We start from the raw sequence: 15,107 nt of genomic DNA on the forward strand, positions 1-15,107 counted from the left end.
TTAAATTACATAGGACAGGGAAAAAGACTTTGATATGTTGCCAAAAGCTTGCCAGATGTGAATGCTTAGTTTAATGCATAGCCTATGACTCAGGTTTTTTTTAGTCTACAGTCTCACTTTTTTCATGTCTGTGTAGTGAAGTAAGGTGAAAGCAGGGGAGGAGGGATGGGGCAGACTAGAAATGCAGACAGTTATGACTTCACAGCTTCCGTTAGCTGGAGGGGCGGAGTTCTAAGTCCTTTAAATACCAGAGAAATTTGCTGAGACTCAGCTCATGCTTGACAGGCAGCTCCTGAAGTCTTTCTGCAAGGATAAATCATTGGAAGAGCCTACAAAACCTACTTTGAGGTAATGATTTTGGTATTTTCATATATAATGATTTGCTTTGAAGTATGCTTTGTTAGCTTTGTTTATATATATATATATATATATATATATATATATATATATATATATATATATATATATATATATATATATATATATATATATACATATATATATATATAGTCATATTTACTTTGCTAGCCGGTCAGATAATGAATGATTGGAAAGGGAAACCTACTACCTACTTGCACTTAGCATTGTGAAGTTGACTTGTTTGGTAACACAAATGGATAATTACATTTTACCTACATATATTCTATCTTGGTTTGGTTTATGTTGGTGGGTTTGGTAATATTTAAAAGCACAAATGCTTACTTTTGAAATTTGATTCTGTAATAAAAAAAAAAATCAACTGTTAGCTGAATAAGGTGGTTTGAATCACAATGTTATCACCACAATGTTATCTAGATTTAGAAACTGATTTTAATAATAAAGCAATATATAGAAAAGTGACTAATGTCCACTGTGGAAAGTTGCACTGCTTAGGCTTGAGATGGAAAGTACTCTCTTGGCATTGTAACTGGCCCAGTGTATTTCAGAACAGCTATGAATAAACCTTTTGAGAAAAAGAAATGTGAGTCAAGGCAGCCAAATGAAAACATGGCATTTAAACTGTGTGTGTGTGTGTGTTTTAAACCAGTGGTGAATGCATAACTCAAGTTTTCCTTGAGGTTTTGACAATTTCCATTTGTTTTAATACCTTGAAATTATCTGAATATAAATTTGTTTGAATTTATTATTAGTTCTGCAGTTAACTAAAAGCTAAATGTGCTATCTCTCTCAATGTAGCATGCAGGGACTGTGTGTACTGATGATCCTCACCTTTTGTGGGTCAGCTCTGAGTAACCTCTTGAAGAAGCAGCAGGTAGATTTTGGACTACGTGTGTTTTCAGAAGCTGCCCAATCTCATCCACATCAAAATCTCATTCTGTCACCCTATGGCATCTCCTCAATGCTGGGGATGGCTCAGCTGGGAGCCAGTGGTGCCACTTTGCAGACTCTCAAACAACACCTGGGCTACTCTCTGCAAGGTAGGAATCAAGAAAACAGTCTAAAATATGATCAGTTTGTGAATGTAGTAGGGAAATAATTTTATGCATTTTTCTAACTTCCTACACTTTCTACATGTACAGCTCGTGGAATGCCACGTCAACAGAGGCTACTTCAAAGAGACTTGGCCAGTGAAGAAGGACTGGAATTGGCGAGTGCCATAATGGTGGACAGGAAGGTACTCTTGGAGAAGGTCTTCCGGCGTGGCCTATTAAAGGCATTTCAGAGTGTGCCACACCAGGTGGACTTCAGTCATCCTGACACTGCCCTGGAGATCATCAACTCCTGGATGTCAGACAACACTGGAGGTGTGTTTGTGTGTGTGAGTGGTGAGAATTTGGGAGCAGGATTGGGTGTTTATTTTAACTACTTTCAAATAACTCTTAGAAAGTGATATTCTTAGATGTCTGAGGTTCAGTGTAAAGCATTTTATAAGTGTGAAAGTATAGTTGGTATGTGTATGAATGTGTAATTATCATGAATCCCATAAAACAAGTCTGTACAAGTCTTGAATTTCTCCTTCCGCCTCTGCTTTTATTGTTCAGGCATGATCCCAAATTTCCTAGAATCTGGAGCGCTGAGTGACCAGACACGTTTGGTGCTGTTGAACGCCCTCCACTTCCATAGGCTATGGAAGAACCCTTTTGACCCTAGGCTGACTGCAGAGGCGACCTTCCACACATCTAATGGCAGTGCAGTGTCAGTGTCAATGATGAGATCAACACAGAAGTTCAACTATGGTGAGTATGAAAAATGTAATCATAAATGTATAAATGAATGTATGAATTAATGTGGATGGATGGGTAAATAAGTGAACGAGCATATGAATGGGCTGGTTAGTTCTTAGTATCCTGCCAACATTGTTTTAAATATTGCTTTCATATCTCTCTCCACCCAGGTGAGTTTGTTACAAAGGACGGCATTGAATATGATGTTATTGAGGTGCCATACGAGGGGGACTCACTGAGCATGCTCATCATATCCTCATTCGAATGGGATGTACCAGTTTCTGCCCTAGCCAAAGAGCTTAGCAGCAACAAAATCCAGGAATGGAGAGGACAATTTAGGAAGGTTAACCGAGAGCTGGTGATTCCCAGGTAAAACTAAATGCATTACACCAAACGTAACTCTTTCAAGTTTGTATTATGTAAGCCTAATACTGGTGTTTGTGTCAATGCTATGTCCAGGTTTTCCTTAGAAACAGAAGTCGATCTGAAATCAGCACTAAGCAAACTGGGTCTTGGCGACATATTCAGTCAGACCAATGCTGATTTCTCCCAGATTACTAGTAAGTAAAGAAAAATATACTCTTCAGGCATTTCATATAGTTATTATTTGCTATTAAAGATTTCTTTTCTCTTTCACCCTCAGCTGAAGAGCCACTGTATGTATCCAAGATTTTACAGAGAGTAAAGGTTGAGGTGAATGAAGAGGGAACCAAAGGATCTTCTGCTGGAGGTATAGATAACTTCCAGCTAAGATTAGTTGTGTTGCTTCTTTAAACATAAAAACTGATGAAGAAGGTCACACTTATGACTTATGTGTATCTCTATAGGTGTCATCATCTACTCTCGCATGGCCATAGCAGAGCATATTTTGAACCGTCCATTCCTCTTCCTCATACAGCACAAGCCAACAGGTCCGTTTTGTTGTCTAGTTTTTGTGAATTATATTTTGTTCACAAGATTATATTTTGTTTTGTGTTGCTTATTCTGATTACTCTGTTTAACCCACAGGTGCTGTGCTATTCATGGGTCAAGTGAACCAACCTCAGAATCATTAGCAATCCCGGAAGCACAAAGACTAAGAAGATTATTGTCATTGTCTCCAAACAAATTACTACTGAGTCAGTGCAGGTTTTGGGAACAAGATAAAGAATCAATAATTTTGAATTCACTAGAAAGTGTACTTTGGAAAATAGGCCTCCAAACAAATGGGTCAATAAGTCTGAAGATTTCCTACATTTAAGTGCTTTGTTTGACTGAAAAGTCTCTCATCACTAACTGGACATTAAGTTAGAACTGTATTTATTATAATAATAATAATTATTATTATTATTATTAATTTTTGTGTGTGTGTGTGTGTGTGTGTGTGTGTGTGTGTGTGTGTGTGTGTGTGTGTGGTAGGAAGCATTGTAAAAGCTACTTGTCAATGAAGGAAAACACCTGTGTGGCTTAAAACCCAGCAAATGTTACTATTGTAGGATTTTTATGAGCACTTTTTAAATACAGACAGATTTATAAGGTTTTTATAAAGCCATTATCCCTCTAATAAAAACAAAAAACAAACAAACAGAAACAGTATGCTAAAACAGTATTTTTGTAACCTGTAAGGACAAGGTGTTGTATGAAATTTGCTAGAAAATATTTTGATATTGTGATGTTTACTTTACATATTATATTCAGTACAAAGTTGTATTTTTTTTTAAAGATTATATTTATTTCTTTGTGAAGTCTTTTTTTGTGTGAAGATTGCACATTTGTACATGGAGCATAATAGACTGTAATAAATATACTTTGTAATGAAAAAATCAGCGTGCTTCTTTGCTCCTTTTGGTGTTTCATTTGCAACTGAGGACACCTGGTGTTCACACATTCATACTGAGAGAGAGAGAGAGAGAGAGAGAGAGAGAGAGAGAGAGAGAGAGAGAGAGAGAGAGAGAGAGAGAGATTGCTAAATTTAGTCATCAAATCAACATTGCAGTACAACACTGTACTACAAAAGTACTTATGTGTCCAAATTGGTGTCCCAATACTTGGTCCATTAATCTGGACCTACTAGTTTACATTACTTGGATCTACTGCACTGCATTGTGGGATTTCAAGAAGAAATTTCCTATTCTTTTTTTTTTTTGTCATTAGCGTGACTGTAAAATGAGAAACATTCAAAGTTTTGCACTATATAATCAATACGCAGTGGCCTTGGGCACCAGAGTTAAAATCATTAAAGCGGTTTTGAACTGAAATGAAATAGGGGTGTGGATAAACAGAGATTTATATATCAAGTTCTATCAAGTGGTTGGACATTTTAGTATATTCTCCTAAAAAAATCTCACTTTGTAAATGAACTTGGTGTTAACCCTTTTTTCCCCCGCAAACGCATACGTAACATCGTTCGAGTCCCATCACCATGGAAACCAAAATCAGCCTACGAGTTTGTCATGGCAACAATACCTCATCCACGACAGACTTACTAACAGCTATTATAAATACATAGCGATTCATTCATAACCAGAACAGTACACTGTGGCCTGCACACAGAATGGCAATTAAACCAATCGTAAAAACGCATAGATGACGGCAGGAAGGCGGATCTCCTAGTTACCAAGCCATGACATGTCATGAATTCCCTACACGAAAGGAGCCACTTGAAGCAGTAATACGCAGTGCGCATGCGCATAGGAGCCGATGACGCTTCATTTCCAGTCTCAATGGGGCTTTCGAATCCGCCGAACTATTAAGAGTATAAAATAGACATGAATAACTAGTATTTTGCGTGTTTGGTTAAAACGTCTTTCTCGTATATTTTAGTTGCACTGGACACTCTTGAGAAGCTGAGAAAATGGTAAGTTAATACGCGTGCCGAAACCGAGAGAGACTTTGTCGGGTAACGTTACCGGATGAGCTAAAGCAAGCAGAAGAGCTTTTCGCTAGCTAGTTAAGATTTTAACGAAACCGTAAGGAATAATTGTATTAAAAACCTGTCGTCGGTGATAACGTTGTGGATACGTGAATATAAAATATTTTAGTAATTTCTAGTGCTGCAAGTTATTTTGCTCGGTGTTTGTCTTATTTGACATGTCTAGTATCGACACCGAGAGGTCAGTATGTTTGATGTGCCGAATGTGTCAAAGTTGTTTGTGTCGATAGCTACCGCAAAAGCTGTGCACTCCTTCCCCAGTGTAACCTTTTAGCACAGCTAGCAAAGTAACTGGTTAGATAAGAGCCAACTTTTAGCTCTCGTTTCCATTGCAATTTGATAGCTTTAACATCTCATACAGTTGTAATATTTTGTTGTTTTCAATATCTTATTAGATTGATAAGACTTCAGACACTTTCCGAATGCTACAGGGCTGTTTATGAACAAAAGCGAAACGGTGGATACATACCTGTACTCAATGACTACTTGAACAGTACAAGTACACTTGTCTTAAATATATTTATTTTCTGTCCATTTGATTAGGGACCCCTACATGTAGGATTTCCACTATTGCCTGTATCCCATCTGGTGCTCTGTACTATCTGTTAGCTCCCCTAGACCATGTCTACCAGTGGATAGGTATTATTTAGTGGTGGATCATTCTCAAGAGCAATGAAACTAGTGATGGGAATTTCGGATCGTTTTACTGACTCGGATCTTTGAACCTCATTCAGCAAAATAAATGGTTCTTTTTGAGTCATGTCGTTCATTTCAACAGAATATAATTAAAGTGTTACATGTTAAATACCCCAAAACATCTAGTACTTAATAAACTATCAAATGTACTATAGGCTAATGCAGCCAAGGCTGAATTATGAGAAACAGAAATGATTCATCAATTGCTTAGCTGAGTCACTTCTGTTCCCCGAAAACAGAAATGATTAGTTCATCTCTCGAGTCTTCGGGTTCGAGTCGTTCGTTCATCATGTAACTGCCCCATAGGCTGAATACAGTGGGGCTGTGATGTGATTAACGAACGACTCGAATCCGAAGACTCGAGACGTGAACTAATCATTTCTGTTTCCTGTACAGAACCTGTGGGGATGTTGCAGCGCATACATGGTCACAAATTAAACTCGTTGTTCCCGAGTCATATTAAAGATCCGTTTAAAATAAACGAATCGTTCATGAACGACACATCACTAAATGACACTAACTTCAGTGACATTTTAGTGAATTCTGCAGTGGTGTGAGTGTATTGGTCACAGCTTTGGTGCAGGGATTTTTCACTGAACCTGTGGATAGAGAACAGTTAACACAATGTACATGGAAACATGCATTCCTTACGTAAACAGTACACCTAGGTGCACTGTGTTTAAAGACAACAGCAATCCTGCTGCCCCTGGTACATTCATTACTAATATGTCAGGGTCACTGCTGTACTGAGAATGTTCCCAGACTCAAAATCATACCTGGTCAGTTGTGGTCCCATGGCCGACATACAAGGTAGTTGTATCTAATAAAATGGCCACAGAGTAGTACTGACTTTTACAGCAGTACAGACATTTCTAACAGTTTTATAGAAATCCTTCTTTAGCATGCACTCTGACCCCAAGGCATAAAGTTAATCATGTTCCTATAGAAGACTGTAGAAGCTGGTTAAAAAGTCATCTGTTGATGTTAAACCAGCTATCAAAAAGCATTTTTATCAGAAGTGACAGCTGTAATTTGTTTTTGTCAGGATGTTCATGGAGAATTTGATAGAAATGCCTGAGTACACGTACAACAAACAACAAGATCCCACATACTACTGTTGGTTAGAAGATATGCTTAATCTTGATGAGGGGTATACAACCAGAAACATTAATATGGAACTGTATGTCCCCGTTTTAGTCATTTGTGGTCACTGACCCCTCAGGAGCACACCTGCACTTTGCCATGAATGATAATCTGTTTTCAAAAAGGACGAAGCCCTTTAGTGCCAAAGATTACTCATTAGTTAACAAGTCACCGATTTCAGTATCTCCTTTAGGTACATCATTAAATTATTGAAAATTAATAGTATTTATTTTGTAATAAATTAAAATTCACACTCATTTGAAAGGAAGCATATACTTTACAGAACCAAAAAGTGTTCCAGATGTGCTGCAGTTTGCTCCAGGACTTAAGCTTATGTGGACTTAAGCTTATGAGAATGTAAGATAGAGATGAAATTGCAACTTGTAAATTCTCTTATAAGCATAGCATTATGGCCTTGTGGAGTGAACTGTACAGAGAAATTTATCTGTAGACTTCCTGTATTTCAACAACTACTATGGCAAGGAAGTTATGTCCCTTATGTTCAAGTTGATAAGGCTTCAAGTTTGGCTCTTAAGGTTAGTAGTTTGTGTGCCCTGATGAACTGAATTTCATCCAGCAGTTCTGAAAGCATTCAGCATTAATACATGTATGCATTCAGAATGATTTTTAAATCATGTCCTTCATGCCTAAACAACCTAAATAATCATCATCATCACTGGTGAGAAAATGTAGCACTCTTTATTCAGCCAGCTTAGAATATTGTAGACTTTTCATTTTGTTACAATATAAGTTCTCTCTCCTTTTCTTTGTGAAACTAGACATACACAAACAACAGAGAACACTCACTACAGTAAGTAACAGCATTAGATTAGCTGTAAACTGTGGTCTGCTATGTTTGTAAAAATGTTTGTATATTAACAGTAGCTGTAAAACACACTTTAAGCTGATGTTTTGCTTTTTGCATGTAATTTGAAACTAACTGCTGTGTTTTTGTGATAGTAATTCATTTTCAACCAGATTATACACTGTGTTGCCTATCGCTTTGACTGATAGGCCTTGATTTGTTTCTTAGCTGTGATTTATCCCTGTCTTTTGTGTTTTTCTTATAGCCAAAGTACTACTTAATGAAATCTGGTAAATCTAGATTTTAAATGAAAACACGCACAACTGATGTTACTCATGAGCAGACAGATGTAGGCTTTCTCTCTTTGGAGAATGCTATTTTTGCCGATGTCCTTGATTTAATCTTTTTTTACACTCCTTATTACACCAGGCTAGAGGAAGAATGAACCAGATTTGGGGGGGAAAATACCCCCCAGCAAACTGGATTTGTATCAGTGTGATGCCTGGGATGGTAATGGCAATACATTAATAAATTAATTAGCCAGAGTGAGTGGACCTGCATCTGTGGTTTGGACACATATTAGTCTAATTGGCATTGATAATATGTGTATGCATATTATACATTGTATATGAAGTGTTGTGGCATTGAAGACCATAACATAATTTATTTAACATGGTGTATCTGAAGGTCTGTTTCATATGTAAATCAAGTACTATTGAATTCCTTTTTGTGTATATTTCCCTGGTCCATAAAACCAGAAGCCTCTGCATCCAGTTCGTGAGTTTTAATCACAGTGTATCACAGGCAAATATTTTTATGTGCCACTAGCACATGTGTAAAGGTGTAGTGTGTGTGTGTAATATTTTGCTGCATACATGTTGATATTGTATTCTAATATAAATGTCATGTATCGGTGTCGGGCCTTGCTGTGCCGGCCCGGATTGTCCATTCTGATGCCTTCTAACATTGATTAAGCTTTATCATAATTTCACAGTACATACATTTTGTTCTGTCAGGGTAACTTCCAGTTATTGCCTGTTTCAACAGTGGACAAGTGCACTGGTCCTATACAGCCTCTCAGCCACTCTGTACATTTACTCTGGTCCAGTTAATCAGTGGGTGTTTCCTGGTGCAGTTATAATTACTGGTTTGTAGAGATCAACCTGGTTCTTTGTCACCCCATGAGGACTGAATTGAGATTCTCAGACCTGGCTTACTACATGTGGATGGAGTGAGCTCAGTGGAGGATGGTGTATGTAGGCCAGAACCACAGGGACTAATGCAGCACTCTCCAACTCGCTCAAATATTTAACAGATGTGAAATATATCGACCCAGCTAATGGTGTAAGATTGAAATAACGAATGATGTTGAAATTGTGCTGCATAGGAGCCAAACAATTTAACATTTGTATTAGCCATAGCTGGCCATTTTTATCAGCTGTTATCTTTTTCAGGCCACGTTCATGTGATGTTTTATAGTACTTTGGTCTATTTACATTGCAAGAATGATCTTTGATCTAAATCTGTGCCACACCTATTAAAATGTTGAGTTAAAGCCCCTGCAGAGTAAAAAAAAAGGACTGATTAAACATTTGTTAATTACTTTGCTCCCCCTTGTGTGTCTTTGGATGAAGCCATTCAAAGATACACAAAGCAAAGCTGTCAGTAAGCATTGCCCAATGTTTTATAGAACCCAAAGCTTGTTCTTTATGTGCTGTAGTCTGTTTTTAGCCTGCTTTATTTACTTTCACAGATAATTTGCATTTTTGTTTATTTAAAAGGGTGATGGTGAACAATCCCCTATTTGTTCACTCTGTATGTCTCTTCCTCTTTCTGTCTGTCTGTGTAGATGCGATTTATGCTGTTGTTTAGCCGGCAGGGGAAGCTGCGGCTGCAGAAATGGTATACAGCCACAGCTGAGCGTGACAAGAAAAAAATGGTGCGAGAGCTCATGCAGGTGGTGTTGGCTCGGAAGCCCAAAATGTGCAGCTTCCTGGAGTGGAGAGACCTAAAGATAGTCTACAAGAGGTGAGGTTACACAATAAATATATACATGGTGTATATAGAAATAACATTATTTTTTTATATATATTTATTACGAAGACATTGTACAAGAGCAAATTTAAGTGAGATATATTACATTTGTGCATGTTTACTATATTATAATCTGTACACATGTTGCTAATAATTATTCTCTTTGGTTCACACATCTGGACTTCATGCTTCTGGACACCTTGTTAGTTGACCAGCCAATAATTATTTGGTTATCTCCAACATTTTATTTTTATTTATTTATTTTTTTAAAGGATGCATTTACACATAAATAAAAAATACATTTAAAAAAATCAACTCTGAAGTGTACTGCTTATAGATCATAATGATCTATTTTTGTTTTTCTGATAAGACTCAAATGATTCATATCATATTGCTGTATCTACAGAGTGGTTTTAATGTTAAAACCTCTTATTCCTTCCACCCACCTTTTGACAATAATAGATAACTGCCTTAAATAGTAAAGTGTAAATGTCAGGCTTCAGTATGATACAATTTTGATTCACTAGGTAATGATTCAATATTTAACAATAATATGTGAATATGCTACGATACAATGTGAATTGATTTAATGACCTCAGAATTAGAGGTCGACCAATTGAGCTGTTTGCCGATTAATCGGCACCGTTAACTGATTGCTGGAACTATCACTTATTCACACTGATAGTTTTTCCCAGGTGCGGCTGAGAACAGTCCACTGTCATTATACAGTACGAGAGCAGCCTCTAGAGGCGAAATAAAATCTTATCACTGACAAATTTTGTTGTGTTATTTGAAGTGGGTTTTTTTTTTTTTTAACTATCTCTATATTTTATCTGTTATTTTGGGTGTTTGGAGTATTTTTTTCGTTCAGTTTGGATGTATATCTTTATATACGTTAATATATATTAATGGTTAATATATATTAATATTTATATATTTCATTTGAAAAGGACAATGATTTTCATGGTACAGTCAGTACTGTTTATTTTTGTAATAAAGTTCAGCAGCATTTTATTTTGAGTGTTATGTTTTCATATAGTATCAATTTTAAAAACTATTGGTTGATTAATGCAGGTTCTTCCCAGCTTAGTTATCTGTATCAGTAAAATCCATTATAGGTTGACATCTACTCTGAATGATATGTAACCAACTTTGTTCAGAATCTGGGGCAGGCCTCCTGTTAATTTGGTAGTGATGACTTAGACGAGGACTGTTATAAATATCAGTTACGGACAAATCACCTTTCTGGCCTATTTACACATTCGTTTTAAAAATATTCGTTATTGTTTGCGCACCAGTTGTCTGTCCTTTTTCCAGTAATAATCCATTTATAATCAATTAAAATGGATAATACTTGATTTTTTGTTCCCTTAATTCATTTGAATTTTTGCCTTTTAAACTGATGAGTAATCCAAATCTTCTCATCGTTACACCTTTATTAACTAACATGCCATCTGTAACTTAAACTTATTGATTGATTGTGGAGTTTAAAGATCTTTGTTCAAGAGTAAGAGTGTTTTTTTTTTTTTTCTTATCAAAGATCATTTTTGTTTGATAGGAAGAGTGATACCCCCCCAATTGTTTATATATCAAGCCTCTGTTGAATTGGCTATAGATCTATTGCACTGTCTACTGTTCGCATATATACACAAACAGGTGTCCTGCTGGTTACAGATAAATTACAGATTACACAACTTCTCATGGCTGCATAATACACAGACACACATGCACACTTACTTTATATTCTGTTGAAGGTCAGCTACATGCTTGTGGTGATGTAGCTCATACATATGCAGGGAGACAAGAATCCCCTTGTGTGTTCTCTCCAGTTGTGTAATATGCTCACATGTAATGTTTCAGTGTGAAACCTGGCACTTCTGTGAGTTTCTGTGGACTGAGTTGACCTTAAATATCAGAAGTTGCCACATCAGATGTTCGTGATGACTTACTCTGTGCGTCAGTGGGGAACCGCACATCACTTCAAAACCTGGCACCTATTACACTTTACCTGCTGTTCTGTGAGACATGAGCCAGTAGAAATCTCACTGCAGTCAGCCTCAGCATTTATTTAACCACTCTCGGAGCCACAGTATGGCTTTTTTCCCCACTGTCGCTGTACAATAAATGGTACCCGATATTAGACGTGACGGTACAGTTTTGGTGATGTGTACAGATGTGTGATGTGTGCATATTTATGTACTTCCCAGTAGGGCATTCTTTCAGAATAGGATTCTCGTTGTATGCAGCCAAAAGTCAGTTTACGCAGCCAAAGTGATTCGACCTAATGTACGGTTCATCAGATAGTAAAATTTATCTTACAGATTTTTCTGACATAAACTGCTGAAGTAAAGCAAATTTTCTGTTTTGTTGTGCATCACAAAGCATTGCACATTCAAAAAGAGCAGAAAGTTGGTAGAGAGTTTCATAGTAAGACATACCTATTGATTCAATGTGTGTGTGTGTGTGTGTGTGTGTGTGTGTGTGTGTGGTAAGGACAGTAAAATTGTATTCTTGGAAATATGTTGGTTCGCTTCTGTTCTCACCTATGGTGTTTGTATATATGTGTGTGTAGGTATGCCAGTCTGTATTTCTGCTGTGCAGTTGAAGAGCAGGACAACGAGCTGATTACCCTAGAGGTCATCCATCGCTTTGTGGAGCTGTTGGATAAGTACTTTGGCAGTGTGAGTCATTCCTCAATTTTATCTGTTTTCTCCATCTATCTCTCTCTGTTGTCTTCACTGACCTGTTCTTTCTTTTTGCTATTAGCTTTTTTCCCCCTTGTATCTCTCTACATTTCATAGCTTCGGCCTCAGCACACCTTTTCTTCTGTTCTTCATTCCCGATCCTATTTTCTCTGTAGCGTTTTTGCTTCAGGTCATAAGTAGATCCATTTCATAGTGTCCATAAAAATCAGATTGCTTGAATTTTATTTTTTGTGTGTATTTTTGTAAATGAAAATTAGTGCTTTTTATTTTTTAACCCACACAGTTTTTAAAATAAAAGATAAATTATATTCTGAATTCATATTCTCTAATTTGTAATTGTCTGCTACATTTGTGTCTGACCCCTCTAGGTGTGTGAGCTTGACATCATTTTTAATTTTGAGAAGGCTTACTTTATCTTGGATGAATTTCTGATGGGGGGAGAAATCCAGGACACTTCAAAAAAAAGTGTGCTCAAGGCTATTGAACAAGCTGACCTGCTACAAGAGGTGAGTATGTCTCTGTATATTGATGCCTTTTCACACAAAATGTAATTATGCTCAAGTTCTTAAAAATCTGATTAGGTTATATTCCTAGTCTGGAATCTGCTATAGATTCTGGTTAAGACTGATTTTGGATATACAGCTATTGCACTGAGATAAAAATGGTCTTAACCTGAAATTTAGTGTACACTTGGCTAAAAAAAAATCAAAATGATTTTATATTTATTAATTTGCTTTTTTTGTACAATTGTGTAGATTATATTACTTTATTTTCCTCTTTATTCATAGAACATAATTGAAAAACTACATGGTAATGCAAAGAATCACTAAGAATTATTTTGCTAACCCATCATTGTATTAAACACATGGAAACGGACATTTTGTCATTGGCCACTGCCACAAAACTTTTACGTGTACATGGTGCCAACTAGATAGTGTCAGAAATTATGGCTACCAGCCCTAGGCCTTTTTCAGCTCAAGGTGATTAAAAATATCCTAATCTCAGCGGATGCTGCCTAATTTGGCAACACTGAAAAGGTGGTGATTTAGTGTGAACGTGTCAGCAGTGTGCAAGAAATAGCAGAGAAAATGCTCTTTTGAACCACTATTTCTAGCTTTTATTATGACTGAAATGATTTGTACATTTTATATAATGTTTATATGTGTATCTTTAGAAAATGAAAAGTGTAAAAAAATAAAAAAGTGCCTGATCTAGCACACCTTAAACTTTTTTCTGTGGTCTGTCTTAGGAGGACGAGTCTCCAAGGAGTGTACTGGAGGAGATGGGTCTCGCATAGAATCGACTGAGTTTTAGATGGGACAGTTTTAGGTACTACTACTGCATTTGCCGAGGGAATGGACTTTATTAGAGTGTATTTGGGGAGGGAGGGTAAATGATGGCACAAAAAAGGACACAGGATAGAGGGATGGTTTGAAAGTGTGTATACAGTTTTTATACTACTGAGTTCCGCATGTGATTGTACTTTTTTCAGCCCCATTTGTATTCATAATGTTAAAATAGCTGCGTCTGTATCCAGGACTCTCTTTCTGAAGATGCACTATACAGATTATAGTGTGGGATACAGATTAGACACTCGATACACAGCCATTTATTTGTAATGAACTGAAAGTGCATCAAGCCTTCTCATGTTAACAAAAGGAGACAATTGCACAATATGCTTTTAGACTATGAGGAGCAGTTATTTATTTCTGCAATCTCAAATTAATATATTCAGAAATACTTAGATTGTATTTTTGCTGCTCAGGAAAGATTGGCTGTAACCATTCATGCATGTCTATTTTTAAATATGATGCAAGATTTAAAGTAGATGACCTATCAGGCCTGAACTGCTTGCTCTGCAGTATAGGGACCACACAGTAAATCTATGTACGTGTGTGAGTGTATGTGTATAAAAAAAAAAAAAGTGTGTTTATAGTGAGTGGGAGGCGTATCTGTGCTATTCGCTTGCACAGTCTACCATTAAAGCAGTTTTCCATGAGCCAGATTTAAAAATAAACTGTGATGTGTGACATAGGAAATAGAAGAGAAATATTGAATAGGCCTTTGAATTGGTAGAATTTTGAATAGACCGCTTCATATGGTCTATTCATTCAGTTCTAGTTCTATGAACCACATCTGCAAAGTCTCTGAATGTTTATTTTAATACAAGAGGGGAAAAAATACCCACAAAATGGTACCTAACGTCTTTCCTGTTTTGTCTGTTTCTACTTCCTGCTTTCCAAAGAGACTGACTGTAAATGCGTAGTCTTGGAATAAAAAGGGAATAATATTTGAATAACTCCTTTAAAAAAAAATGAGGGCTTTGGCATCATGTGTGACGTAGTTAGGATACAAATTAAAAAAAAAAGTTTTTTAATGTATTGTCTGAAATAAAAAGAATGTTTTGAGTACAGTTGTGTATTTTTCTTCCTTAATACTGATCTATTCTGTGTCAAATCGCTGGTGCCCTCACCACCTGTCTCATATTTTGGAGCTGATTCATAAGAAGGTACATAAAGATGCAGATTCTGTTTAAACTGATTGAAAGAATGCAGATGCAAATAGAAATGCAGACAAGGTAATTATATTTATAAGTCTGCCATTTCCGGGTAAAATTATGGGGGTAGTTATGATTTATTCACCCTGTT

The 15,107-nt window shown here is 36.6% G+C and overlaps 2 protein-coding genes across 3 annotated transcripts; both read left to right on the forward strand.

The window, feature by feature from the left end:
- Positions 1-268: 268 nt before the first annotated feature.
- On the forward strand, positions 269-3,486 carry serpine1 (serpin peptidase inhibitor, clade E (nexin, plasminogen activator inhibitor type 1), member 1; the record flags this gene model as incomplete). The annotated part of the gene is given in 9 exon segments (NM_001329324.1): positions 269-348; positions 1,177-1,418; positions 1,521-1,745; positions 1,983-2,177; positions 2,336-2,534; positions 2,625-2,725; positions 2,809-2,895; positions 2,993-3,076; positions 3,174-3,486. Coding segments are annotated over 9 exon segments (1,254 nt in total). The 3' UTR covers positions 3,221-3,486.
- A 1,324-nt stretch (positions 3,487-4,810) lies between these two features.
- On the forward strand, positions 4,811-14,870 carry ap1s1 (adaptor related protein complex 1 subunit sigma 1). Of its 2 annotated transcripts, XM_017472443.3 has the most exons (6): positions 4,811-5,001; positions 7,695-7,726; positions 9,570-9,748; positions 12,327-12,435; positions 12,828-12,965; positions 13,709-14,870. In XM_017472443.3, exons 3-6 carry the CDS (start codon positions 9,570-9,572, stop codon positions 13,754-13,756), a joined length of 474 nt encoding a protein of 157 aa, XP_017327932.1. In that variant the 5' UTR covers positions 4,811-5,001; positions 7,695-7,726; the 3' UTR covers positions 13,757-14,870. The 2 variants fall into 2 exon arrangements, with proteins under 2 accessions (XP_017327932.1, XP_017327931.1); XM_017472442.3 differs by lacking the exon at positions 7,695-7,726 and having other exon boundaries at positions 4,812-5,001.
- Positions 14,871-15,107: the final 237 nt, after the last annotated feature.

This window comes from Ictalurus punctatus, chromosome 7 (genome assembly GCF_001660625.3).
Source record: "Ictalurus punctatus breed USDA103 chromosome 7, Coco_2.0, whole genome shotgun sequence".
Classification (NCBI taxonomy): domain Eukaryota; kingdom Metazoa; phylum Chordata; class Actinopteri; order Siluriformes; family Ictaluridae; genus Ictalurus; species Ictalurus punctatus.